We start from the raw sequence: 25628 nt of genomic DNA, 5'->3' as shown, positions 1-25628 counted from the left end.
CCTTTACTGATTGAGTTACTCAGTTCAGGAGCCCAACAGGAATGGAATATGTTGTCAAAAATGTTATTTGTGGTTTCATGAATAATAGTTAATTTAACAGCATAAACAGCTGCTTTGCTGCATTATTTATTGCTTTTTTTATTTATACGGAACACGCTTGGGTAAACACTGAATTCCTGAAGGTGTAGTCCATCCCCAAGTGATCTTCTCTACTGCATGTCTGAGCTGAGATCTGGAAATTATATAAAGGCACTGGTGCGTGAAGTGAGTTGATAAGTGAAGTGTCCATCTCTCTGTAATTGCATTTTTGAGTATGAGCAATGTGAAATGTGATTCTGTCATACAAATATATAGAGATTTATATAATATGAAGGAGGCTCAAGTCAACTGAAAATAACTCAAACTGGAGTGATTCCCAGACACAGATTTTAATTGAATTCCTCAGTCGATTATTTGATCATATAATTGAATGTTTCATTGTCAGTGGCCCAGTGCTTGAGAAAGCCTGAATTGATCTTCGCTCAGATTGGAAACCTGATCACACCTCATACACTCTTGTTGCCAGAAGACTGCCCCCTGTGGCTGGGAGGAGACAATACCAGATACTCTTGGGGGGTTTATCCCCTTTGATTCTTCCCAGTCATTTTCAGGAATACATGATGTACAGTCATACTGCGGTGAGAGTGATCATCTGTAATGAAACAAATCATCAGACCCATCGGGAGGTGAGAATGTACTCCCAGAAAGGGCTCCCATCTGTGTTCTGACCAAAGGCTTTTTAACAGACATTTAGTACTGGAGAAGTCAGTAAGTTTGAAAAGGTCCCTCGTCTCACACAGCCGGCTTTCGATCAATTAGGCCGATCACTTGCTCATTTAAAGGAAACCCTGGATTATAGGTTGAACTATGCAAAGGTTTTTGTTTCAAATGAACTGTAAATTACTCACACGACCCACTGGCCAATGCAATATATGAGAAATACAGCTCTTTTAAGTCCTCACAAATTGAGAGTGTAAGGGTAATGCATCACACTACTGCAGGCTGCCAAAATCTACCACCGTCTCAAATGCTGCAAATGAACAGCTAAACGGCGAGGCGACCAGTAATAATGACACACTGTATCTCCCAAGAGTGTAATCACTGTAATGGGATTAATGCATGGCATTAGAAATATATTAACAAAACTGAGCCACTCATACTTCTGCATAAATTAAGTTTGAGCTGGGGATCCATGCCCAAATGAACAGGTCTCTGACCTCCTTGGAGCCCATTATATGCCATTAGCACAATGGCATTCAGGGCGATGGGTCTATATGCATTTGGGCATGTAGGCGTCCCACTAGCTAAGAAGACGTGACATTGCAACTCGGTTCCAGACTGCTGGCGGCTATTCCATTGCAGGCACTCCAAGAGCCACAGGAAAGATGAAGCAGGTTTTTTCCTTCAACCTAACTTAACACCCTGCACACGTACGGTTTGTGTCACACCACCATCAAATTCAAGCAATCCATGACATTTGTAAAATTGTGAATTATTTTTGTACCAAAGATAAAACAAAGCCCTGCTAAGTGGCTGAAGTAAGCCCACTGTTAGCATTGGCTTTCACTGCAATTCAATGAAAGTCCTACACAACAAAAACTGCAAAATGTCATATTATGGTCCATTTTATTTTCTGTATAATAGCAAAAACATAAAAATTAAATTACAGATAATAATTTTTTTCGGTATCTACCGATTTTGTACAGGAGATGAAAAGGCAGTGGAGTTGCGGACCGCACGGTGAAGTCCTCACTTGAGTCTGCTTTTCTTCAGCACGGACGACTCTCCAGAGGCCCTGCGTTTGCGCGACGGCGTGGCCTGCCTGCTGAGCGTGTCGTTGGGCAGGTCCTGGGCCGCTCCCGACAGGTAGTACAGCTCCACCGCGGGGGAAGGCTCCTGGAAGGGAAAGGCAAAACAAAATGTCTGCCGCTGAGAGTATGAGCGTGAGGACACACTGTTCTCTCCGTACGCCCCTCTCTGCAGGGGTGCTGAAGTTATTGGTTTATTTCTAAAAGTAAATGGATGAAAGAATCAACACTTTTTCCCTCATGTATATTTCAACTGAGCCTGGAAAACATAAAATTATTTATTGCACCCGAGGGGAGTATTTCATTGCCATTAGTGGCTAAACAGGAATTCATTATGTGGGCAGTTTGAAAGGCTGAACCCATCAGACATCATGTTTACCCACCACCTTCTTTAGTTACATTTCTGGTGTATATACCAGAATAAATATAAAATCCAAGCACAAGCAAAAACCTGTTTGGGGCAGCCTAGTGGCTAAGGTAGATGACTGAGCCACGATAAGATCTGCAAAGCTGGTTGGGCCCTTGAGCAAGGCCCTTAACCCCGCATTGCACCAGAGGGGATTATCCCCTGCTTAGTCTAATCAAATGCAAGTTGCTTTGGCTAAAAGCGTCAGCTAAATAACAAACGATTATTGTCATTTATGACTAGGCCGCCCCTGGTTTGGCTCGCTGCCCTCCCCTAACCTGACCATACCACCTCACCTGCATCAGGTAGTCTGCAATGAACTCTGGCTTCAGGCACTTCACCCCCTGGGCCATAGCCTCCTGCACATCCACCCGGAAGTCTCCCGGCTTCAATCGGTTGAAGTCAGCAAACAGGTGCGTAGTGTCCTTGTAGAGGGCGGGGGAAGGGCTTGGGAACACCTAAAGAAAGAGTGGGAACGTGGGTTGAGATTTTACTCGAGAACTACAGGCATGGCGAAGTGTGAGACGGTGGCAATGGTCAACATTTCCACAAGTGATTTTATTGTACGGAAATAAGAAACTGGAAAAAACTAAATGTGACCTTTTTTTTCCCCCCATGTAATTCCAATAGCTTAACAGAACTGTGGGTGTGCAAGCAACCGAGGAAGAACATTTAACGGGTTGGAATGTCCTTAAAGATGGCGGACCTCGATCGATTTCCGGGTCAGGAGTAAGGAAAAAGAAAAAAGGGGAGAAAAATAAGCCACTGGAATGAGCCCAGACTCGCTCTCACCTTGGCGCCGCCAGACTGCAGCAGCCTTCTGAAGCCCACCTCTCTGGCCTGGTCGATATTCAACATCACCCTCCAGCCGGCGAAGGCTCCCTGCTGTGGGACACAGAGGGAATTAGTAAAGTGTACACACACACACACACACACACACACACACACACACACACACACACACACACACACTCACACACACACACACACACACACACACACACACACTCACTCACTCACTCACTCACTCACTCACTCACTCACTCACTCACTCACTCACTCACTCACTCACTCACTCACTCACTCACTCACTCACTCACTCACTCACTCACTCACTCACTCACTCACTCACTCACTCACTCACTCACTCACTCACTCACTCACTCACACACTCACACACTCACACACTCACACACTCACACACAGAGCAGGACCTCAGCTGTACCTCTGGCCCTTGCTGGTCCTGCAGGGACATTCTCCAGCGGAGGGCAGCCAGCGCCAGTCTGCGCTGCAGGGGGCTGATGTTGGGCAGGGCCTCCAGGATGGAGCTGCTGCCCCACTCATAGTCCTCCTCCTGAAACATCATCACCAACCTGCATTTACACTCTGTAAGGACACTCCGAGGCACAAACGCCCTCTTTTACAATTAAAAAAAAGAATATAGTCAATTAATACAGTGGGCTCCAGAATTATTGGCACCCCTGACAGGTAATAAATAAACAATATAGTTATTGAGATAAACTGAAAATGCTGAACGTGTGAAAAATACTGTACTTTATAAATGTTTCAACGGAACCCACCAAAATCGAACGTGAATTTAATAAAAAATAGATTTCACCAAAATCGAGGTTCCATAATTATTGGCACCCCTAATTTAGTACTTGGTGCATCCACCTCTGGCAAGGATAACAGCATGGAGTCTTTTCCTGTAATGCTTGACAAGGTTAAGGATCACATTTAGAAGAATTTTGGACCGTTCCTCTATGCAGATCCTTGCAGGATCCTTCACATTTTTTGCTTTGCGCTTAACAACTGCCCTCGTCAGTTCAGCCCACAGGCTTTAGATTGGATTGAGGTCTGGCGCCTGAGATAGCCACTGCAGAACATAGACGATACTGTATCTGACCAAAACATAACGTTTTGTCTCATTTGACCATTTAAAGTATTATTGAACAAAGGTGCTGTGGTCAGATAAGATGGTGGGTTCCATTGAAACATTTATAAAGTACAGTATTTCCACATTTTGTACAGTATTTCAGCATTTTGAGTTTATCTCAAACTATTTTTTGTGCACTGCCCGTCAGGGGTGCCAATAATTCTAGAGCCCACTGTATGTAGATAAATAGCAATAAATGAATACAAATTGTTTAAGACACTCATTGAAAGACACCGTGAGCAAGGAGAAGGGTTGCGCGACGCCGCAGTAAGACTCGAGCCTCGGCTGAGGGGAAGGCGAGCGTGCGGAGCGAGGGGCTGACCTGGATGAAGTGTCCCACGGCGCGGCAGGCCTCCAGGTAGGACCGGTGCAGGATCCACTTCCCGGCGGCCATGGCGGCCAGGTACTTCTCATTGCGGAGCGGCTGGCCCACGACGATGTGGGAGCAGCTGGGGTCGAAGCACTGCTTGTCCAGCACCACTCCTCCTATGAGGACAGAGGGACGAGCTGTCAATCAGCCGCTCGCGGGCACGCCCACACAGCCAGCTAGGGGAGGGGGGGTTTGGACAGCCTATAGCCTAGTGCAGGGATTATAAAATCTGTATCTCGAATCCAAATCCAGGGCCGATTTTCTTTTCTCCTGGGAAATTAACAGAACAATTGGTGCTACTGGTTGGCCAGACTGTCTTCACCCCTGATTCCCAGGTAAAGGGAGGGTGGAAATCCAGCAGTGAAAATCTCGGACCTCGAGGACAGTTATTTGATGATCCCCGGCCTAGTGGCTAAGGTGTTTGACAGGGCCCCGGAAGGTTCAAGCGCCAGTGTAGCCACTAAGACAGCTGCAGCTGCTGGGCCTTGCCCCACATTGCTTCGGGGGGTTGTCTCCTGCTTAGTCTAATCAACTGTAAGTTGCTATGGATAAAAGGTAAATAACAGTAATGGAGAGGCTCACCCAGCTCGTCTATCAGCTGGCTGTAGTCGATGCGCTCCTGGGGGGTGAGGGAAGAGAGCTGGAACCTGGGCGGCTCCTCTGTCCCCTCCTCACTCTCTTCCTCTTCCTCTTCCTGCAGAGGGAAAGGCAGCAGTCTTAATCCTGATTTACGCTTCGGCAGAAAGTGTCTACAGACAGAACCGTGTCCGACGGTGTTTTTGCATTTATCGCTCAGTGCACATTGTTGCTACAGCAACCGCAGGTACAGCACCCCAGCCGCTGACGCTCAAAAGTGTCGGCTTGACGTCAAAACAGTCTAATTCTGCATCATTCGCATCAGCAGACACTCGTCATCGAAGCATAAATCAGCCTTTAGGGAGGTGAGGGCAGGTGTACAGCGTCAGCAGACCCTGAGGAAAACGGATGGTGGTCTACCTGTGGCAGGGGCTGGGGAGGGACGGGCGGGTTGGCAATGGGGAAGGCGATGCTGGGGGCCTCGGGGGTAAGAAGCTGGGGCTCTGCTTCCCTCCTGGGGGGCGACGCGGACCTCCTCCCCATGTGCTCGCCCATGACGTCGCAGGCCGCTGTGGGACGGGAGAGAGACTCACAGGATGGAAACGTGCGGGCCCGTATGTGACCCATGCACTGGAGTGGACATACCGTGCAGTCTAAGTATCTGGACAGTGGTACAATTTTTGTTCTTTTGGCTCTGTGCTCCAGCACATTGGATTTGAAATGAAATAATGACAATGAGGTTAAAGTGCAGACTGTCACCTTTCGTGATTGAACAGTTCTCAGCGGGTTTCTGTCAGGTGTATTCAATCATTTCCTTAGAGCAGGTCTTGATTCAAGGCTTTTGATTGCCTTTGGAGTCTCTTATTGGCATTTGTCAACATGAGGACCAGAGTTGTGACAATTAAAGTCAAGGAAGCCATAATGAGGCAAGTAAGAAAGAAACAGGGAGAGACAGATAATGTGATGGAGTACAAATCCAAAAGAACATTTGAACAATTGTATCACTATCCAAATACTTAGGAACTGCACTGTATTCATCTCCACAAACCAATTTGACACCACATCTCAACATCTGAAATGCAGAGAACCAAACCACAGTACAGTGTAATAGTAAGACTCCAAGGGAAGACAAAAGCAAAAATAAACACAGTGGGTAAAATAAACAAGTCAACACTTTATTCCGAGAGTGCAATGTTCACACTCAACTTGATTATCAAATGATTATCAGTTCAGTGCAAGTAACATATTTTTCACAACCAACAGACTTTGTCAACAGGCATTTTGAGGATGTATTTCAGGATGAAATGTGGGTAAATGACAATATGTTGATATTAGATTATTAAGGATTATTTTGCCCTTCGGGGTGGAATCAAATGCAGGATGATGCATTCTCTCAAGAGACTTTAGGGGGAGTCAAGAGAGTGTGCAAGGGATTGACATATTGACAATGTCAATATCTCTGAAGACTTGGGTATGCTGTGCTTAAATGCAGTCTTGCTGTCATGCAGTCTAAGTATTTAGACAGTGACAAACTAAGGCTGTAATTCCTTCATGGTCCACCCAATGTGGATGTAAAATTAAAGCTGAAAGTCTGCACTTTAACCACCAATTAGCTGGAGTACAGAGCGAAAACAACAAGACAATGTGTCACTGTCCAAATACTTACGGACTGCACCATACATATAAAAGAGTTTAAGTTGTGGCTGGTCGAAGATGAGTGGCATTGAGCAACTTAGCAAGGATGTATCACAGGATACATCCTTGGATGCTGCAGACACCATAGCGGTGCTTTGCACAGACATAATACAATATATAGATTTCTGCTACTGATAAAACCATTGATAATGAAACTCGGAACCTATCTATAGTCCTATCATATTTAGTTGAGTGTTATTGGGATTCAGTTCATGTTACTTGAAATGTCCATAGACAGTCCATTTATGTGCAGTGGATAGTGAGTTGACATTCAACTGAATTTTTGATGCTCAATTGACGTCTGCACACTTAGTGGAGAGAGTCGAGATACGCAGTCAGACAGCACTTTGTTGAGTTCAGTGTCAAGGGGTTTTGAGAAGAATGTTGAGCGTTAATAGAGTTTTTTGACAAGAGTTCATGGAGAATATCGGAGAGGCAACTGACTTTAAACTGACCCTCAACTGAGAATAGCAGTTGTATTCCACGTTACCCTAATACACAGGTGCCAAACTCCAGTCCTGGAGGGCCGCAGCCTCTGGTGATTCTGGGGTTGTTTTCAGCACCAGTGGTTCATTTAAATCAATGATTGGCCAAAGAATCCACACACCTTGTTCTCAAGGCCTTAACTGGCAGCCAACTGAAAGGAAACCACAAAAGCCCACAGACACTGTGGCCCCTTGGGAATTTAGTTTGACACCCCTGCCGTAATACATTACAATATTTTCCACTTTCATCCAAGGTAATTTACAGTTCATTAGACTAAGCAATGCAGGGTTAAGGGCCTTGCTCAAGGGCCCAATAGTTGTCCGGATCTTATCGTGGCTACCTTCCAAGTCCCAGTCACCCAGTCATGTACCTTAGCCACTAGGCTACAAAGCTTCCCCTCAGTATATACATTCCCCCAGTTCACTCACCCATCTCCACCAGCTCAGAGTCGGTCATGGAGTCTCTGAGGTGGCTGGAGGGTGCTGCGTGGCTGCTGGCTGGGCCCCCCAGGCCATGCAGGGGCAGGGGCAGGGGGTCTGAGTGCTGGGAGGGGCTGCCGGGCCACTGCAGGTTGTCGGCCAGCTTGGCGCGCTCCTCGCGGGCCGTGGGGTCGTCCCACACGATCTGCTCGCTCTGGGAGGGCTCCGTGTTCACGTCCAGAGGTACGTGCCGAGACTGCCTGCGGGGGAGGCCATTCGCCAAAGGTGAAAATGCATCCTGAAAATAATTACTGGCACTAACTACTCATAAAGTAGTTTATACTAGGATTGTTTCAGCCTGTTGCTGTGGTTACACAGGTTGGTTAGCTGGCCAGGCAGCATATGAATATAGAACGGTGCTTAAACTTGACCCAAACTACTTGTCCGTTTCAGGCACACCTTCCAGCCAAACAAAATCGAGTAATCACACAGACCATCGTATGATGTAATATAATCCCCATGGAATGAGTGTAATGCAATTAACAGAGGCACGGTCGTGTACTCTCCTGTGTTCCTCTGACAATAATCTATTTGGCTGTTGATTCAAAGAGAATATTTGATTGAATCCTCAGCAGCCTGCCCAGTGGTACACGCTGTTTGAAGTAGACCACCATAGTTACAGTACCCATAGCAGGCCCAGTGCATAGGTCAAGATAATGTTCTCGGTACTACTGTGAATTTCCTGTCTTTTTCGGCTTTTGCCAATCATTATCTCATTTTTGGGTTGAATGTAATATAATCCCTGCCAAATGAGTGAGATTAAAGTAATCCCTACACATTAAGTGTCATTTGGAGGGCTTATGTGTGGTTTAGCGGACGGTTCTGGTCATCGTACCGTAGGGCCTCGAGGGTGCGGCTCCTCCCGGACCTCCCGGCTCGACCTGCGCTGTCGGGCGTGAGAGCGCAATAGTCCAGCCCCCCGGACCCGACTCGGGAGAGTCGCACTGAAGAGCGCCTCCCGTTGGCCAGCGGGGTGGCCGACATGATCTCCTGTAGCTGCCGCTGCAGGCTCTCCCTCATCTCCAGGGCTTCAGCCATTTCTGAGGAAGTGAAGAAGATTTACTTTATTGAACCCCGTGGGGTAATTTGTCCTCTGCGTTTGACCTATCCGAGTTAGTCAGGAGGAGTGGGCAGCCACAGTGGAGCGCCCAGGGAGCAAAGTGGCTAAGGGGCCTGGGACCTTCCGCTAAAGGCTGCTTCATACACAACAAATGAGATGATTGTGTACATCTACTGTGATGTGTGGAGCAGCGGTTAGTGGCTAGCATAGCACACATATTGCCTACCTGAGTGTTTGAGGTTCAAATGTCAGGTGGATTAGCTCTGAGAAAAGGTCTGTAAAGGGTAACTTTACACCATGTTTTTATCTGTAATGTGTTTGTTTGCCTACTTTATAATGAATCATTTTAATCCATGCCATCATTTCAAAATTTCAGAAATCATTTCTGAAAAATCTCTGAAATGGTTCCACAATTATTAGCACCCCTGGTTCAATACTTTGTGCCCTGGCAAAGATGACAGCCATGAGTCTTTAGAGAACACATTTGATGGGATTTTTGACTATTTCTCCATGCAGAACTTTTCAGAATCATTGATATCATTGGGATACTTCCTCTTCAGTTCAGTTCAGGTTTTACAGAATGCATTTTTCAAAATTGTTTAGTAGGCTGAAATAATGAGTGTAATTCCTCATGAAATGCTTTCACATATAAAGCAGCTCCAGAAATAAACAGCATTCGCCAAATATGCCAACATTGTTAATCCATGAAAAGTTAAGGACAATATACGGCTCCAAGGAAGCTTTGGAATTCCAAACATACATTCACTAAACAAATGTCAGAAAAGATGTGGGTGAGCCATAACGAGGGGGTGGTGTACCTCTCTGTTCTGTGCAGTCTGCATCCGCCTCTTTCTCAGGGTCTCCGTGGGCAGAAAAAGACTGAGGAGACAAGAGCGGGAACACAGGTGTAGGCAATATACTGCTCTATTAAAAGTGTCATCTGGTACTCAACCGGAATTAGAGGTAAGGAACCCGGGACTGAACGTTACGGGTTTTAGGCTTGGCAGGCACCGCTAAACACATAAAGGTACTCAGCTGCACCACTGCAGTGGCACTCAAACCCAAATCCCCACTCCTTTCTTTCGGGTGTCATTACGAAGAATAAACTTTGTTTAGGGAGCACCTGGGCTCCACTTCAAGGCCACTGATATAAAGACACCTCACTGTAGATATGGGCAACTTCAGTGAAGACACTGCAGTAACTGAATTGCATGGCGCCCGGGTTGTCGCCAATATCTAGGACTTGCATAGTTGAAGGAAATTGTTACATGCACATTTATAGCCCTAACGCTTTTCAATATTTCGCCCTTAGGGCACCATTAGGTCAGGCTGACTGTTGGACCGCAGTAGCCCAGATGTCCAATTAATGGGAAATGAATGCTAATTTCATTCCTCGGGCAGAGCCATTTCCACTACAGCATTGTGGCAGAAGGCCTTTGGGGGTGCACACCTTGTCCTCCAGGGTCTCGGTGAGGTCCTTGGGCTGAGGGCAGGGCGGCGGGGGGGACCTCTGTGTGCCGTTGGGCACCTGGCTCAGGTTCAGGCTCATTTTGGGGTTGTAGGTGAAGGGGTAGAGGGACTCTGACACACGCCTCTGCTCCTCTGCACACTGTCTCACAAAGGCACACAGAGACAATGAGATTTATATGGAAACAACCATCATTCATCTGTTCAGAGACACATGACAACATTAATGACTATTATGCGTGTCCTTTAAATTGGAGTCGGAGGCAACTTTCAGCAGTAATTAATTCCCGAAAATTACAACACGCAACTTATTTCTTTCTAGGTATTCCAGTCGTATTGAATGTCCCATGTAATTGGGGGAAAATGCTCTAGATTTACCTTTCACCAAATAATTTGTTACTTATAATTTGACATTTTTATCCAAAGGGACTTAGTTGATTAAGTACCTTACCTTACCTTACACTAAGCATACCCGCTGCCCCTGTACTACACGTTGCGGTTATAAAGACACCCAGGGAGACATCTATGGAACAGATGGTTCCTTATAAAAATAAGCAGTCAGAGAAGGATAGCGCGTGGCTACGCACCGCCTGCAGCCAGTGCTGGGAGACCACGTGCAGCCCCCTCTCCTTCACGGAGCGATACTCCCGGCTGCTGTCTCCCACGCGGCCCTGGTATATGTAGTGGGTCACCGTGTCATCGCAGGACCACCTGAGAGAGAGCGGCAAACCATCATTCAGCACTGCAGAGACACTCCACACAGTGAAGAGGGCAGGTAATGGTATTCACTTAAAAAGGGATTGTACATAATAAACCTTTTAAGCAATTCCACAGTAACTGACATTACAACTGCTGGATATTTGGGTGGTAAAGGCTAATATAGATACATAATAGTGACGGATAAGAGTTATTTCCCCCACAGGGTTATAAAAGCATAAGTCAGTCTCTTATTATGTAGCTGTATTGGACTTTACCACTCAAATATACTGCAGTGGTAATGTCGGTTACTGTGGAATTGCCCTCTTCATAAAGAATCCCTTTTCATCATTTCAGTCAGGTTAACCCGAGGTATGCCCGTATAAACTGAACAATGACACCTTGACGTATAACATTAACAGCATGGAAGTCAATAGTAGGCGCAAGTCTATCTGGTACACACAATCCTAAATTAATACAGAGGAGCCACACGGTGCCTGCCCCAGATTAACTCCGCGAGAGGGGGCCCACCTGAACTCTGCCCCCAGCGAGGCTGCGATGGCGTTCAGCTCGCTCTGCTTCCTGCTCAGTTTCTTACTGACGCAGATCACCACGCCGACCAGGGGGGCGGGTGGCTCCGTGACCTGCAAAGCATACCCGTGTTCACACACCGACTATCCACAGAGACACCAGCACACCAACCGTGTACACTCCCTCGGGCTATGGAAAGGCAGTATTAAATATTAAACAAGCTATTTCTTGTTAGATTTGGTAGACAACCTGCTAACCTTGCTAGACACTGGTTTGTGTGGATAATAAATAGAGAAGCATGATACAACACTACAATATCTCAAGTCAGTGCTGCCTGGAAGGTATACACGAGTGAGAGAGTTCAAGAGTTTGTGTGTGTGTTAAACACATTCTACTGTGTTGAATTAGTGTGCGTGTGATCGTGTGAGAGAATAGGTCAGTGTCAGAGTGAGTATTCTGTGGTGTTCTGCAGGTGAGCAGTATAATGTAGCGTGTGCTGTGTGAGAGAATAGACTCTGCAGGTGAGCAGTAATGTAGCGTCTGCTGTGTGAGTGTGTGAGAGAATAGACTCTGCAGATGAGCAGTATAATGTAGCGTGTGCTGTGTGAGAGAATAGACTCTGCAGGTGAGCAGTATAATGTAGCGTCTGCTGTGTGAGTGTGTGAGAGAATAGACTCTGCAGGTGAGCAGTATAATGTAGCGTGTGCTGTGTGAGAGAATAGACTCTGCAGGTGAGCAGTATAATGTACCGTCTGCTGTGTCAGTGTGTGAGAATAGACTCTGCAGGTGAGCAGTATAATGTAGCGTGTGCTGTGTGAGAGAATAGACTCTGCAGGTGAGCAGTATAATGTACCGTCTGCTGTGTGAGAGAATAGACTCTGCAGGTGAGCAGTATAATGTAGCGTCTGCTGTGTGAGTGTGTGAGAGAATAGACTCTGCAGGTGAGCAGTATAATGTACCGTCTGCTGTGTCAGTGTGTGAGAATAGACTCTGCAGGTGAGCAGTATAATGTAGCGTGTGCTGTGTGAGAGAATAGACTCTGCAGGTGAGCAGTATAATGTAGCGTGTGCTGTGTGAGAGAATAGACTCTGCAGGTGAGCAGTATAATGTAGCGTCTGCTGTTTAAGTGTATGAGAGAATAGACTCTGCAGGTGAGCAGTATAATGTACCGTGTGCTCCAGCTCTGGCTTCTTGCTCAGCTGGGGGCTGGCGGTGAGGGCAGCCAGCTCAGCATGGTTGCTGCGGGTGCTGTTGGCCACGGCAACCTGCAGGTTCCTCCCGATAACCTCAGTGAGCGGGGTCGCGATCCCCCGACTCCCAGGGGTCTCCAGAGCAGCCAGTGCGTCCTGCGACACAGAACAGCAGCCTGAACCACACGTCCTGGAGCAAGGGGCTCCGCTAGCGTGGGTTACAGAATTTGCTTTCGCCATGGTTACTAGGGGGGCTTGTCGAAAGGGGTTAATCTACTTCAGCCCCATCAGAAAGACAGCGGCTTAAGTTAAAATGGACGCTCACCTTGACGTTGAACGCGGGCGGGTAAAGCTGGTCTCGGCACAGGAAGCGAGAGGGCGTGTCCAGCTGCAGGGCGGGCTCCTTGAAGGGTGCTGTCTTGCCCTCCTGCCTCGGGGTGGTGAACTCCGGCTGTTGAGCCTGCCCTAGGACCGAGTGGAAGGTCTTGCTCTGGAAGCGGCCCACGTTGAGCGGGGTGATGGCGTTCCCGGCCTGCGGGCCCAGCAGGGGGAGCTGGGGGGAGGTGCGAGGCGGAGGCTCGGGGGCCTTCTGGGAACCCATCACAAAACTCTCTTCCTCCCTCTCTGAGGAGCGGATGGAGCGGGAGAGCAGGTGTCATCACAACAGAGGGACAAGCGAACAGGAATTCTCTTTTGAAGCTATTTCCTGGTCATGATGTGAGACGGTGCTCACTAACACCACTGTGGTTTTCAATGTAAAGTCAATGGTATAATTGCAGTCAAAATACAAGAAAGAAAATGCTTTCTAATGTCTTGCCATATGCTGATGTTCTTTAAGCGTTATTAGGACAATATGGCAATACTGATGCCAAATCAGGGATAGATTAAGTCACTCTATCTGAAGCACTTAGTGGAGGAGCCACATTAGCTTCCCTACTGTAGTTTCTGGCTCCAAATTGTACTACATGGCGGCCCCTGTTAAACTTGAGGTCCGAAGCTTCAAAAACGCTTTTCATGAGCTCATGGATAATCAGTGGGTGACGTAACAGGCATATTTTTTTTCTCCAGTCTATGGTTTGTACACACACAAGCATCTACACAGACTGCGCGAGCGCACACACACACACACACACACACACATTCACAGTTTGAAAGTAAAATTCCACTCTCAGACAATAAAAAAACAACAGCGTGGTAAATTATGTCCCCCAAGTGACATACACCATCACAGCTCTTTTGATAACAAACATCCCCAGCACAAACCATGAACAGACACACGACACTGAACAAAACAAAATCCGCCTGAAGACTAAAGAAGACTCGGTTGTTCCCCTGCACCTGACCTGGAGAGGGTGGGAGGTCCACAAGGAAGCGGCTCTCGTCTGGACGGCGCCCCCTCCTGGCCGCCTCCAGCACCCAGCGCAGGGTCACGGCGGGCAGGCCCCACTTCTGCGCGGCCTGGTACTTGGTGCCCTCCGGGGTCCTCAGCACCAGGTGAGTACTGGCCAGCATGCCCTTGCGCTGGTTCTCTGTGCGCACAAAGTAGTCCTGCACACTGCGGAGAGGGAGCCGTGGGGGGTTAGCTATATTTCTGACCTCAGCAACACCCTGGGGTCACGTCAAAAGGGTAATCTCGCAGCAGGGAAACTTTAAAAAAAATGGTTTAAAGACAGCAGCCTCGTATACTGACAACAGCAGACTTGGTGTTGTGGTTAGTGTGATTGTCTCTCATGCAGGAGACCAGGGTTCGAGGCTCACCAGTTACTTTGTTTTGCTCACTTGATTTATAATATGCTCATTTATAAAACCCTTCACCCTTCAAAATGTGCTCGTTTATGGAATCAGTTTATAAAGCAATGCTATTCATGTACAAAATACCGCCAAGCAATGTAATAATGAGAACTTGTTGATAAGACACGCAGACAGATACAGAAGTGGTATCTGTAAGGGGACACGCATCTGGTATCTGTGAGGGCTCACCTGGCTCCCAGGTGCTTGGCCAGCTGGATGAGAGACTCTCTCTCAGCGCCGGTGAACTGGCTGAAGGAGAGCACACAGCCTCTAAGAGGAACGCTGCCCTCCAGCACCGCCATCGGGGTGAAGAGGGGGTGAGAGTACAGCCCCAGCATGCACTGCTGCTCCACACACATCGCCTGCACACACACATAGACACTGCATTAACCCTCATGCACTGCTGCCCCACACACACCTGCACACACACAGACACAGCATTAACCCTCATGCACTGCTGCTCCACACACATTGCCTGTATACACACACACACAGACACTGCATTAACCCTCATGCACTGCTGCTCCACACACATTGCCTGTATATATACACACACACACACACACACACACACACACACACCTGCACACACACAGACACAGCATTAACCCTCATGCACTGCTGCTCCACACACATTGCCTGTATATATACACACACACACACACACACACACACACACACACCTGCACACACACAGACACTGCATTAACCCTCACGCACTGCTGCCCCACAAACATGCCGGCACACAGCACACACAGACACACACACACACACACACACACACACACACACACACAAACACACACACAGACACTGCATTAACCCTCACGCACTGCTGCCCCACAAACATGCCGGCACACAGCACACACAGACACACACACACACACACACACACACACACACAAACACACACACAGACACTGCATTAACCCTCACGCACTGCTGCCCCACAAACATGCCGGCACACAGCACACACAGACAGACACACACACACACACACACACACAAACACACACACACACAGACACTGCATTAACCCTCATGCACTGCTGCTACACACACAGCCTGCAAACTGCACACCCACACACACACAGACACAGACACACTGCATTAACCCTCACACACTGAGTAGGTATCTACTCTGGTAAAATAGGTATTTCAACCTTAACCTTGAACCAGTTACAAACTTTACCCTGGTATGTGGGAATAATTTTAGGAGTAACACGCTACATACAGATGTGCCTCTCCCTCACCAGCCAGGTGTCCGTGACGACCTCCCCCACGGTGGCCTCCACCTCGCAGCCCAGCAGGGGCACGATGGCGTAGTGCGCCACGGCACGCGTGCGTCTGCCCAGCACCTTCCCGCCGTTCTCCAGCACCAGCATGGACAGCTGGGCCTCCGTCTCCGAGCCGAAGCCCGCCAGCAGGAAGCTCTTCCCGCAGAACAGAGCTCCGAGCTGCGAGTCCTGGAGGGTGGAGTCCCGCGGCGGAGCTGGGTCTGGGAGCGGGGGCTCCAGCTCTGGGACCAGCGTGGTCTGCCTGGCGCTGCTGCTGCTCCCGGCCTGAGGCAGTTCCACTGCCAGGAGAGAGAGACGCAGAGTTGTATGAACTGCGTGGTGATATACGCTGCTGAGACAGCACCAACTCTGCTTCTAGCCTTTTTAAATGATAAAAAAGGTCTGAAAAATAAATAAAACTCTAGGGGGAAAAAATTGAAGAAAAGCCTTGTGCACAAATGTGTCACTCCATCCATTGTGTGCAGGTAGCAGAAAAAAAGTATTGGAGTACAGTACTCGACTGACTATGACATTTAATAAGATCCGCACAGCCGTTGGGCCCTTGAGCAAGGCCCTTAACCCTGCATTGCTCCAGGGGAGGATTGTCTCCTGCTTAGTTTAATCAACTGTACGTCACTCTGGATAAGAGTGTCTGCCAAAATGCCATTAATGTAATTCAAGAGTCGGACTATACTCCTTTTTTTCTGGATACATGAAATTATAATAATACTTATTGATGCCTCATGCCCTTATAGAGCTTACAGGAGCCAAGGCTTTGGCTCTACACCAGGGGATGTAGACGCATGATTCTCCGTACCCACGGTCTGGTCCTGGTCCTGTTCCTGGTTCTGGTCCTGGTCCTGGTACTGGGACAGTAGCTCCTCCTCAGCCTGACCCTTCCGGGCGGGGCTGGGGCTAGCGGCGGGTGGAGGAGGAGGTGCGGAGGAGGCGCTGGGGCGCTGGGGAGGGGCCCGGGGGTGGGGCAGCTCCAGGGGGGAGGGTGTGGGGGGCAGGCAGGTGGGGTGGAAGTAGCCCTCCTCAGGGAGCAGGCAGCCCCTGGAGAAGCTGTCCAGCAGCCACTGAAGCGTCACAACATGGGGCCTAGCCAGAGAGATGGCAAACCAACACACAGGCGTTACAGAAATGCACCGCTTTCAGCTATACTTTAACACACGTTAACTGTCACAAATCATATTTTATTATTAAATTAATCATTAAAACTTTTAGTGTTTCCCCTAGGATTAACCAGCGGCACATCAGTTTAAGGATACAACTCAGTGTTTCTTTTCAGCTTCAACCACGTTATTCTGAAGCAATTGACCAATTTGCGGGGGAAACACTGCCTTTCATACATCAAGATGCAGCTCAAAGTGGTTCCCTAACATAATAAATTAAAGTAAAACATGATAAAAAATGGTAAGCACAAAATGTCAAGCACAAACTAAAGTTCAAAAACATGAAAATAAAAGCATATGTCATTATAACAGTAAAACCAAAGCGTAAAAAAATAAATAAAGAAAGAGATGAATAGCAATTGTTATAGTCCTCCTGGAGCTACAACGCAGAGCAATGCCCGGAGGCAAAATCCTCTCTGACCTGTGCGTGGCCTTGGACAGGAAGCTCTTGAGCTCTTGGTCGGGCTCCCCCATGATGACGTGGGTGAGGTCCTCGCTGGGCTGGTTGAAGCGCAGGCCACCCGCCCCGTTCACCAGCCTCCGCAGCTTCTCCAGCTTCTTCCCAGAGAACCCGCAGAGAAAGAGCTGCCCGGAAACCAGGGAGCAGCCATGTTACATTACATTACATTAATGCCATTTGGCAGACGCTCTTATCCAGAGTGACGTTAAGTTGATTAGCCTAAGCAGGAGACAATCCTCCCCTGGTGCAATGCAGGGTTAAGGGCCTTGCCCAAGGGCCCAATGGCTGTGCGGATCTTATTGTGGCTACACCAGGGATTGGTGCCCACTGCCTTAGACACACGCAGGGGCGGCATTAGCTCAAGACGTAAGAACGGTCGTTAGGCAGCCAAAAAGGTTGCCAATATCAAAGTGTAAATATCCAAAAGCATTACATGGCAGCCTATCACCGTTGGTGTGTGAGTGGGTGAATGACAGGCGTTAATTGTAAAGCACAAGAGCAGTTAAGCACTTTCGATAAAAGAGCAATATAAATACAGTCCATTTATCCATTTAGAGGAATTTGCTCCAATTTGTGTGCACTAACTGGAAAAATAACTTGAGCATATCTATTACCCGAAAATGCATTAGTGTGTTCCTTTCAATGTAGGAACAAATGTGTTCTTGGAAAAGATGCTAGAAGACGTTATAGCCCTTTGTTGTACTTGTAGTTTAATCTACTGCTCTTGCTGTTGTATTTGCATTTACCTCGGTACTGTAGTTACTGACCTACTTTGCCATGTGTACTGCACTTTTGCTCTAATTGTTGGTTCGAATGACTTTGACACACACAGTTTTCTGTAATGTAATGTAATGTAATGTACTGTACTGTAATGTAATGTGCTGTAATGTACTGTAATGTAAGGCAAGGTACTGTAATGTACTGTACTGTAATGTCATGTACTGTAATGTACTGTAATGCGATGTTCCTGGTGGCTCTCAGCACCCCGTACAGCCCGTGCCCACCTTGCAGCCATCCAGCAGGTCGTCTGAGGGGCAGGTGGTGCGGTCCAGGGCGTCCAGCGCGTCGGGCGTCCCCAGGCAGCTGACCGTGACCGTGGTGTGGGTGGTGTCGTTCACGGAGCTCAGGCTGATGTTGGAGATCTGGCTCATGCCCAGCACGTGCGCGGCTGCAGGGGGGGGGGGGGAGAGGCGGTCACGGTCGACGACAAGGACCACAGGCAAGAACCGCAGGCTTGGTCAGCAGAGTCGACCACATGTAAACTTTGCCAGTCGGACTGCAAAGGCTGCGCTAACACAGAATCTTCGCACAACATTACTGGAATGTTTTGAAAATGTTTTAACATAGGCACTACATGGCAGGACCATTGTGATTAGCTCAAGACGTAAAAGCAGTCATCAGGCAGTCCGAAGGTTACCAGCATCTCTGAGCAAGACTCCTAACCCCCAATAGCTCCCAACGAGCTGGTCTGTGCATTACATGGCCTATTGCCGTTGGTGTGCGAGTCTGTGTGTGAATGGGAGAACGAGAGGCATTCAGTGTTTTGTGCTAGCTGGGCTGAGTCACCAATGTACAGAGATGATGAATAGGAATCAACATTTGCAGTATCAGGGCTTGCAGTTCAGAAAATTGCCATCCGATTACAGCCACAGATATAGTGGCTCTTGGCTGTGGTCATATAGGCCCAGCAATTTTAACAAGAGGACCGACTCTGCTTGTAGCCTGCTGTAGCAGAGCACTCACTGTGTTGACCACACGCAAACAGACAGTGTATGAAAAGATCTTTGAGGACAGACGAGCTGCAGGCCTCACCGTTCTTCCTGTTGCCGGTGGGGGTGGAGGTGTTGGGCTCGCTGTGTGGCTGGGCTCCGGAGCCCACCCTGTAGCGGCTCTCGTCCTGGCAGTAGCCCTTCTCGACGCTGTCCAGCAGCCAGTTCAAGGACACGCAGTACACCTTCCACTTCCGTGCACACTCGTACTTCTGACCTGAAGACGCAAACGCAGGACCAAACGGGTCACCACACCACAACCCCGATTAGCCTTTTCACACCAAAGTCCCGATATGCCGCAATGATATCCTCATCAGCTTCACAACAGGAACGTTAATATGTATTTGAATGTGCGTGTCCCGACTCCATAGATGTTTTTACCTCTATGTTTATGATATCCAGTTAGCCATGGCCTGTTTGATTCACCATACCTCCTTGTGCTTGTGGAATAGAGATGCAAAAGCCTGGCCAAAACCCTGGTGGGACACCCCAGTCACTGCACTGCCACCACACCCCAATATTTCACTTTTAGCTACCTAAGCCTAAAGCATAAGATGTGCACTGGTACGGAGGGGCCGTAAGATAATACCGAAGACTCCGTATGGTGGTTGCCTTCATAGTTTCAGTTGGACCCAGACAGCAGCACGCGCTAGAGACAATAAAATGGCTTTGTTTGACAATCTGGATCAATACGGAGCACAACGTATGGTTATTATGGTAATTAGTTTGCCAACGCACAGGGCCTCCATATCTGCCATTAGTACAGACCCCACCCCAGCGCCAGAATTTGCGGAACCACCGCACGACCACTCAACACAGGGGCTGCTGGACCAAGCATGAATCAATCTGGAATCTGGAAACCTGAGGCATAAGATGTGTACTGATCCAGACCCAGCTCCTGGGGCAGTGAACAGAGAAACACAGCACGGAGAGGAGGAGGAGGAGGAGGAGGAGGAGGAAGAAGAGGGAGCACCTTTGGGCTCGCTGACGACGAGGTGCGTGCACTCGTTCATCTTGAGCTGGCCGCTGTACTGTGCTCCGTGCTGCTCACAGAGCCTCTGCACCTCCTTGCGCTCCTGCGTGGACAGACCTGTCACGCACACCCTGCAGCCGTGCAGCGCAGGGCACAGGTAGTCCTCCAGGGGCAGCTCTGTGTGCTGGAACAGGCTGAGCGAGAGGGCCGTTCAGCATTAGGGCTACTACACCCCGCCACTGTATTCATGCAGCAATATCTACCACTACTCTACTGTTTCATCAGAGACTTTCTGAGCTCACATCATACTTACAGTGCAGTCTGTAAGTATTTGGACAGTGGTACAATTTCTGTTCTTTTGGCTCTGTACTCCAGCACATTGGATTTAAAATGAAACAATGCATGTGAGTGTGAGGAGCAGGCTATCACCTTTAATTCGAGGGCTTTTACATCCATATTGGGTGATTCACCTACTTACAGACTGCACTGAATAAGTGACAGTAGTCAAGTGCAAATTTAAGATCTTCTTCAGAGTTTATGACTGGTGTAATGGCCAATAAGAAGCGTGTTAGATACTGTACTAGCTAACACTTTGCCCATGCTTGTTATCTGGAGACCCACTTCAATCGCTCTCACAAACCAGTGGGTCCTGACAAACAGCTTGAAAATCCAGCTTTGGTCATATAAAAATATCTACCATATTGCTCATATTCATTCACCCCAGTGATTTATAAGTACCATCCTTTTATCCATCACAACACTTTTATAGTCATATCCACATCCATATGTATAAGCATTTTAACATGAAACACCGCCGTGGTCACTTCCAGCTCATTCACTTCAGTCACTTGTCAAATCTTTGAAAGTTACAATTGTGGGCACCAGAATGCACAGCACCAACTGACTCATGTCAGCTGTACACACTGCCGATGAAGACAGAGGCGCGGTTACCTGTCCTGAGACTTCTCCCAGCAGGCCTTGACCCAGGTGGGCAGCAGAATGGGCTTCCCCAGGCTGGCAGACACCAGGTACTTCTTGCTGCCCACCATGCCTGCCACCAGGTGCGTGACAAACACATTGAGATTCCGGGACATTCGGCCACCCATCAGCTGCACCAGCTCCTGCACCTCCGCCTGGTGAGGGACAAACACTTAGGGCCTGGTTTACTATGACCTTTAGCACATGCAAAACCAGTAATGTGACCAATCACTGGTTGCGGTATTTGTTCGGAACCAATCACTGGTTGTGTTCCTAGTTTCGGAAGTGCAATGGGGTTTTGCATGCGCTAAAAGTCAGACCTTATTGCTAACATTTCAGACCATCACATAAACAGTCACAAACGAATTTCCATAACACATTGCTGAAGATGTGGTGTCAGTGCTCAGGAATTAAACTAGCCAGAGTCAAAAATCCAGAGTGCAACTTAAAGGCCAGAGGACAGCAGGTATACATTTATAAACTATCTGGGAACCATTTTCACCATGTTTCTGATTATAAAACAGTAACAAACTATTCTCCCCTTGTTCTGTGTACAAACTAATAACTTTTACGGACATGTGCGAGACTGGCTGTAGGCCCAAACCTGAAACTTCTCACAAGGTGAGTTTGAAGGGAAAGAGAAATGAGATGTAAAACATCCCCAGTGTTTAATCGCATGAAATCCAGCTGAGGTGTACAGTTTCAGCACTGAGGTAGCACGTCATGGACAGCTTGTGAGGAGACAGAAAGGTCACAGTAAAGGAGGTCTACCCGTGCTTCCTTGTCCAGGTTGGTGCAGGAGACGGTGACGTCGGCCATGGCCATGTTGTAGATGGGCTCCTCAGCCCTGGGCACACAGCACTGAAGCTGCAAGCAGTGCAGAACCACCAGCGGGCTCACCACTCTGCACCCCAGCTACGCAAGGAGAGACAAAAAGGCAGACACTGCATTTCCATACATTTTTATTAACAGACCTGTCCAAAATCATGACAGGCAGAGGTAGGGAGGTGTCTACAGGGAAAATGTATAGACTGAAAAAAACATACAAGCACTGTGGTTGAAATAAGGTCAACAATCATTTTTAGTTTTTTGCAAATAACATAACTATCTAGTGGAGAAAAAGGCATACAAGACATTCAAACCACCCTTTATCTGCGAATAAGCCACTTTTAAATCCTTGTGCAGCGCTTGGAATCCTCAATGTGTGTGAGGAGTAGTGTGAGGGACACATACCTTCTGGCAGTGGAAGAAGGCAGGACTGGAGAAGTTGCTGAAGATGTACAGAGACTTATCATTGCGTTCCATACGAAGCACTGCCTCCTCATTCACAGACTGGAGGTACTTTTCTGATTGAAGCTCCAAGATGGCCTAGGACACGGGAGAGGCTGCCTCAGTACAAGTACTGTAACTTACTGCCGTTGAAATGCTTTAGTATTGTAATGTATATGAAGCGCATACAGAAACATACTATGAATTGGTGATGCATTTTATTTATCATGTCAGACTACGTCAGGGATCTTACCTCATATGCTTTGATTGCTAGTTCGGATTTTTTCCGTTTTGTTTCAACAAACTTCACAATAAATCCGTCTGTTTCATTTGCCATGTTGGACATCTTTAGCAAGAGAACCAGAACGTGAAAATCAGAACAAGGTATTGAAGAACCAACGGAATGGTACTGTTCATACTGAAATGTAATGAACGAACACACCTACCGTCAATACATCACAAGCAGGTAACTTAGCAAGCTACCGTTACACATTGGTTACTTGCAAGCTAGAAAGTTACTCTCAGTGTCTTTGGTACGGGGACTGGTTCAACTTATGACACATAAATGATAAATCTAAAAGTTACTCGCTAATCATATGCGGTGTGCTACACGACAATGAAATATCACGAACTAGCTAGCTACATGAAGCTACCGTTAATCTACTTGGCTGACTAGGCAGCAGAACGTTAGCTAGCTATCTTAGCACTTTGGTTTTGTCTGAGCGTAAAATACACTAACACCATTCACATTCTCTTTTAGTGTTTGTCAATGTTATTTGTAAGGTTGGCAACCCTTGTCTGATTACCAGCCAAGTTATCTTACCTCAGCTAAGTTAGCTAATATTCTCCCCAAGCTCAGATAGCTAACTTGTTAGCTAATAGCTTAGCTACACGTAGCTACCTTGAAAAAGTTAAAAGACAGCTAAACACTAGTAAACATACTTACCAATTCCCCAAATAAGCGAATCACACACTTCGAAATATAGCAACGTAGTATGTCACATATACTGTCTTATATTTAGACGCTAGCCAGCTAAAACAATTAGCTGACAGCTCGCGCTTCACGTTAACAAGTTAGCATCATGCAGCTCGCTCGTGTTCCTGACAATGACGAAAGAAAACAAGCCTCTTGTGAGCCAAAATACAGCACCGAATTAAAGTTATATCATCTAGCTACCCCATATACATAACCTGTTCTTAAAATAGCGAAATCTGCTTCATTTTGTACTTAAATAGTATTAATTTATTAGCCCTATAAATTCACTGTTTTGATTCTGTCCGATTCGCGCCAATCGTTGACGGAAACTAAAGTGCTAGGTCCTCCACGGTCCTAACGTGATTGTTTCCACAGACATGCGCTCTATGATTTCAGACGGGGTAATGAGAACTATTTTCATTGCAGCAGGTTGTTTTGGTCTTTGTTCGATAAACCTCCTTCTCGGTTATCTTAACAGTAACAATCTGCTGTATTTGCATAAAGTGGTATTCACTTAACCATGTCAAGTTCACAAGGCATAGAGTCGAACACTTCAGCTGGCTTGCGCAGGAGCGCAATGCAACCGCAGAGTGTAGAGTGCAACCAGAGCTATTGTTGTGGTTCCTGTACAGTGCAGCACGTGAATTTCTAGTAGTTTCTGAATCTATATATTCAATTTTAATGTACGTTTTCAGTTGGCCCAGACAACCTGCCTAACATCTCTGTATAAGCTGCCTCACAGTTAATTTTAAGCACTCGGAGTCGCCGCTGGATGAGGTGTTGCTGGGCCAGTAGGGGCGATCTTCCCACTGGTCAAATTACCCCAATGCCCCAGCACAGTGATGGGGACACTGTCCAGTAGGAGATGATTTATTTTGTATGAGACGCCAAGGTCCTGACTCACATGATGGAGGAAGTCTGGAGGCTTGGGCATGTGTGGTTGCTGGAAGTGGCTCACTTGTCTTTGCTGACAAAGTGTAGAGAAACATCTCATCTGCTCAGATCCAACAAACTGCCTCAAAACTCAGTGGACGGCAATTCATCTTGCAGCAGGACAATGACCTTAAACATACTACTAGAGCAACTAAGGAATTTTTCAGTCAAAAAGCAGAAAGTTCTTGACAGATCCAAGTCGATCACCTGAAATAAATCCAGCTGAACATGCATTTCACTTGCTGAAGACAAGGCTGAAGTAAAAGATCCCAGAAACATACAGGACCTGAATATGACTGCAGTGACGGCATGACAAGGGATGATACCCAGACCTCGGGCATTGAATGGATTTGCAATGAAGTACTAAAAATGACAACTTTAAGATTACCTTCATTTTGGTCCCCTAAAATGAAGGTGATGGGTTCAGAGGTTTGTTTTGTATGCCTATTGTTGTTTAAAATGTCATGTTGATGATGTGATCATGTAAGAAAGAGAAGACCTCACAGATGAGATGGGAATATTTAAGCGAGGCCACATGACCAGTGCATTGACAACTGCTGTATTGCAAACTTGGGGCGGCCTGTAGTGTAGTGGTTAAGGTAAATGACTGGGACATGCAAGGTCAGTGGTTCTAATCCCTGGTGTAGCTACAATAAGATCCGCACAGCCGTTGGGCCCTTGAGCAGGCCCTTAACCCTGCATTGCTCCAGGGGAGGATTGTCTCCTGCTTAGTCTAATCAACTGTACGTCGCTCTGGATAAGAGCCAAATGCCAATAATGTAATGTTTAGTTTCAGTGATCTTCCCACTGGCATTACATTCAATATACTTTTTTTTTTCCTAGTAAAAGTGTTTGTGGACTTGGTTGAGTTCCTGCATTGTACCACCTTTGATTCCACTGAGAGCATCTGGATCTTAACAGGGAAACAGTGTATAAAGGGCTGCAATTCCCACACTGATCATCCTACATGTAGATACCCTCCAATTAATGATGACAGTCGGCACACTAACCTCATAGTCATAGTTTCATGTTGAATTTAATGTGCTGGACTACAGCCAAAACAACAAAAATAATTTCACTGAATTAGCGATTTACAGGCTGTCCAAGAATTGAGATGTGGAATTCTAAATAAACAGGTAATACAGTCCTCTATGAAATAATAGCACATGGAATCCAAAAATGATTTGCTGAATACAGCAACACCAAGGCACCATGTTGGCAAAGGCTACAGAGTTGCACAAGTTAGTGTCGAGGATAATGAACAATTGAAAAAAGAAGCTAAAAATGA

The 25628-nt window shown here is 47.2% G+C and overlaps 1 protein-coding gene across 4 annotated transcripts; it reads right to left on the bottom strand.

The window, feature by feature from the left end:
- Positions 1–675: 675 nt before the first annotated feature.
- On the bottom strand, positions 676–23770 carry topbp1 (DNA topoisomerase II binding protein 1). 4 transcript variants are annotated; one of them, XR_009708653.1, is made up of 29 exons: positions 23378–23770; positions 22685–22777; positions 22396–22530; positions 21934–22077; positions 21136–21317; positions 20185–20378; positions 19255–19428; positions 18447–18610; positions 17404–17567; positions 16625–16908; positions 15784–16106; positions 14720–14892; positions 14083–14294; positions 13065–13363; positions 12719–12895; positions 11550–11662; positions 10910–11033; positions 10306–10464; positions 9674–9734; positions 8631–8835; positions 7745–7995; positions 5556–5704; positions 5142–5253; positions 4512–4675; positions 3479–3607; positions 3046–3138; positions 2550–2711; positions 1733–1935; positions 676–691 (listed from the first exon to the last, which is right to left on the bottom strand). XR_009708653.1 is itself a non-coding variant. In XM_061240848.1 (28 exons), exons 2-28 carry the CDS (start codon positions 22775–22777, stop codon positions 1789–1791), a joined length of 4587 nt encoding a protein of 1528 aa, XP_061096832.1. In that variant the 5' UTR covers positions 23378–23770; the 3' UTR covers positions 1640–1788. The 4 variants fall into 4 exon arrangements, 3 of the variants coding, with proteins under 3 accessions (XP_061096832.1, XP_061096834.1, XP_061096833.1); XM_061240848.1 differs by lacking the exon at positions 676–691 and having other exon boundaries at positions 1640–1935; XM_061240850.1 differs by lacking the exon at positions 676–691 and having other exon boundaries at positions 1640–1935; positions 3046–3135.
- Between the last annotated feature and the right edge of the window lie 1858 nt (positions 23771–25628).

The sequence above is a fragment of the Conger conger genome, chromosome 4 (genome assembly GCF_963514075.1).
Source record: "Conger conger chromosome 4, fConCon1.1, whole genome shotgun sequence".
Classification (NCBI taxonomy): domain Eukaryota; kingdom Metazoa; phylum Chordata; class Actinopteri; order Anguilliformes; family Congridae; genus Conger; species Conger conger.
This window is presented reverse-complemented; position numbering and strand designations above follow the sequence as displayed.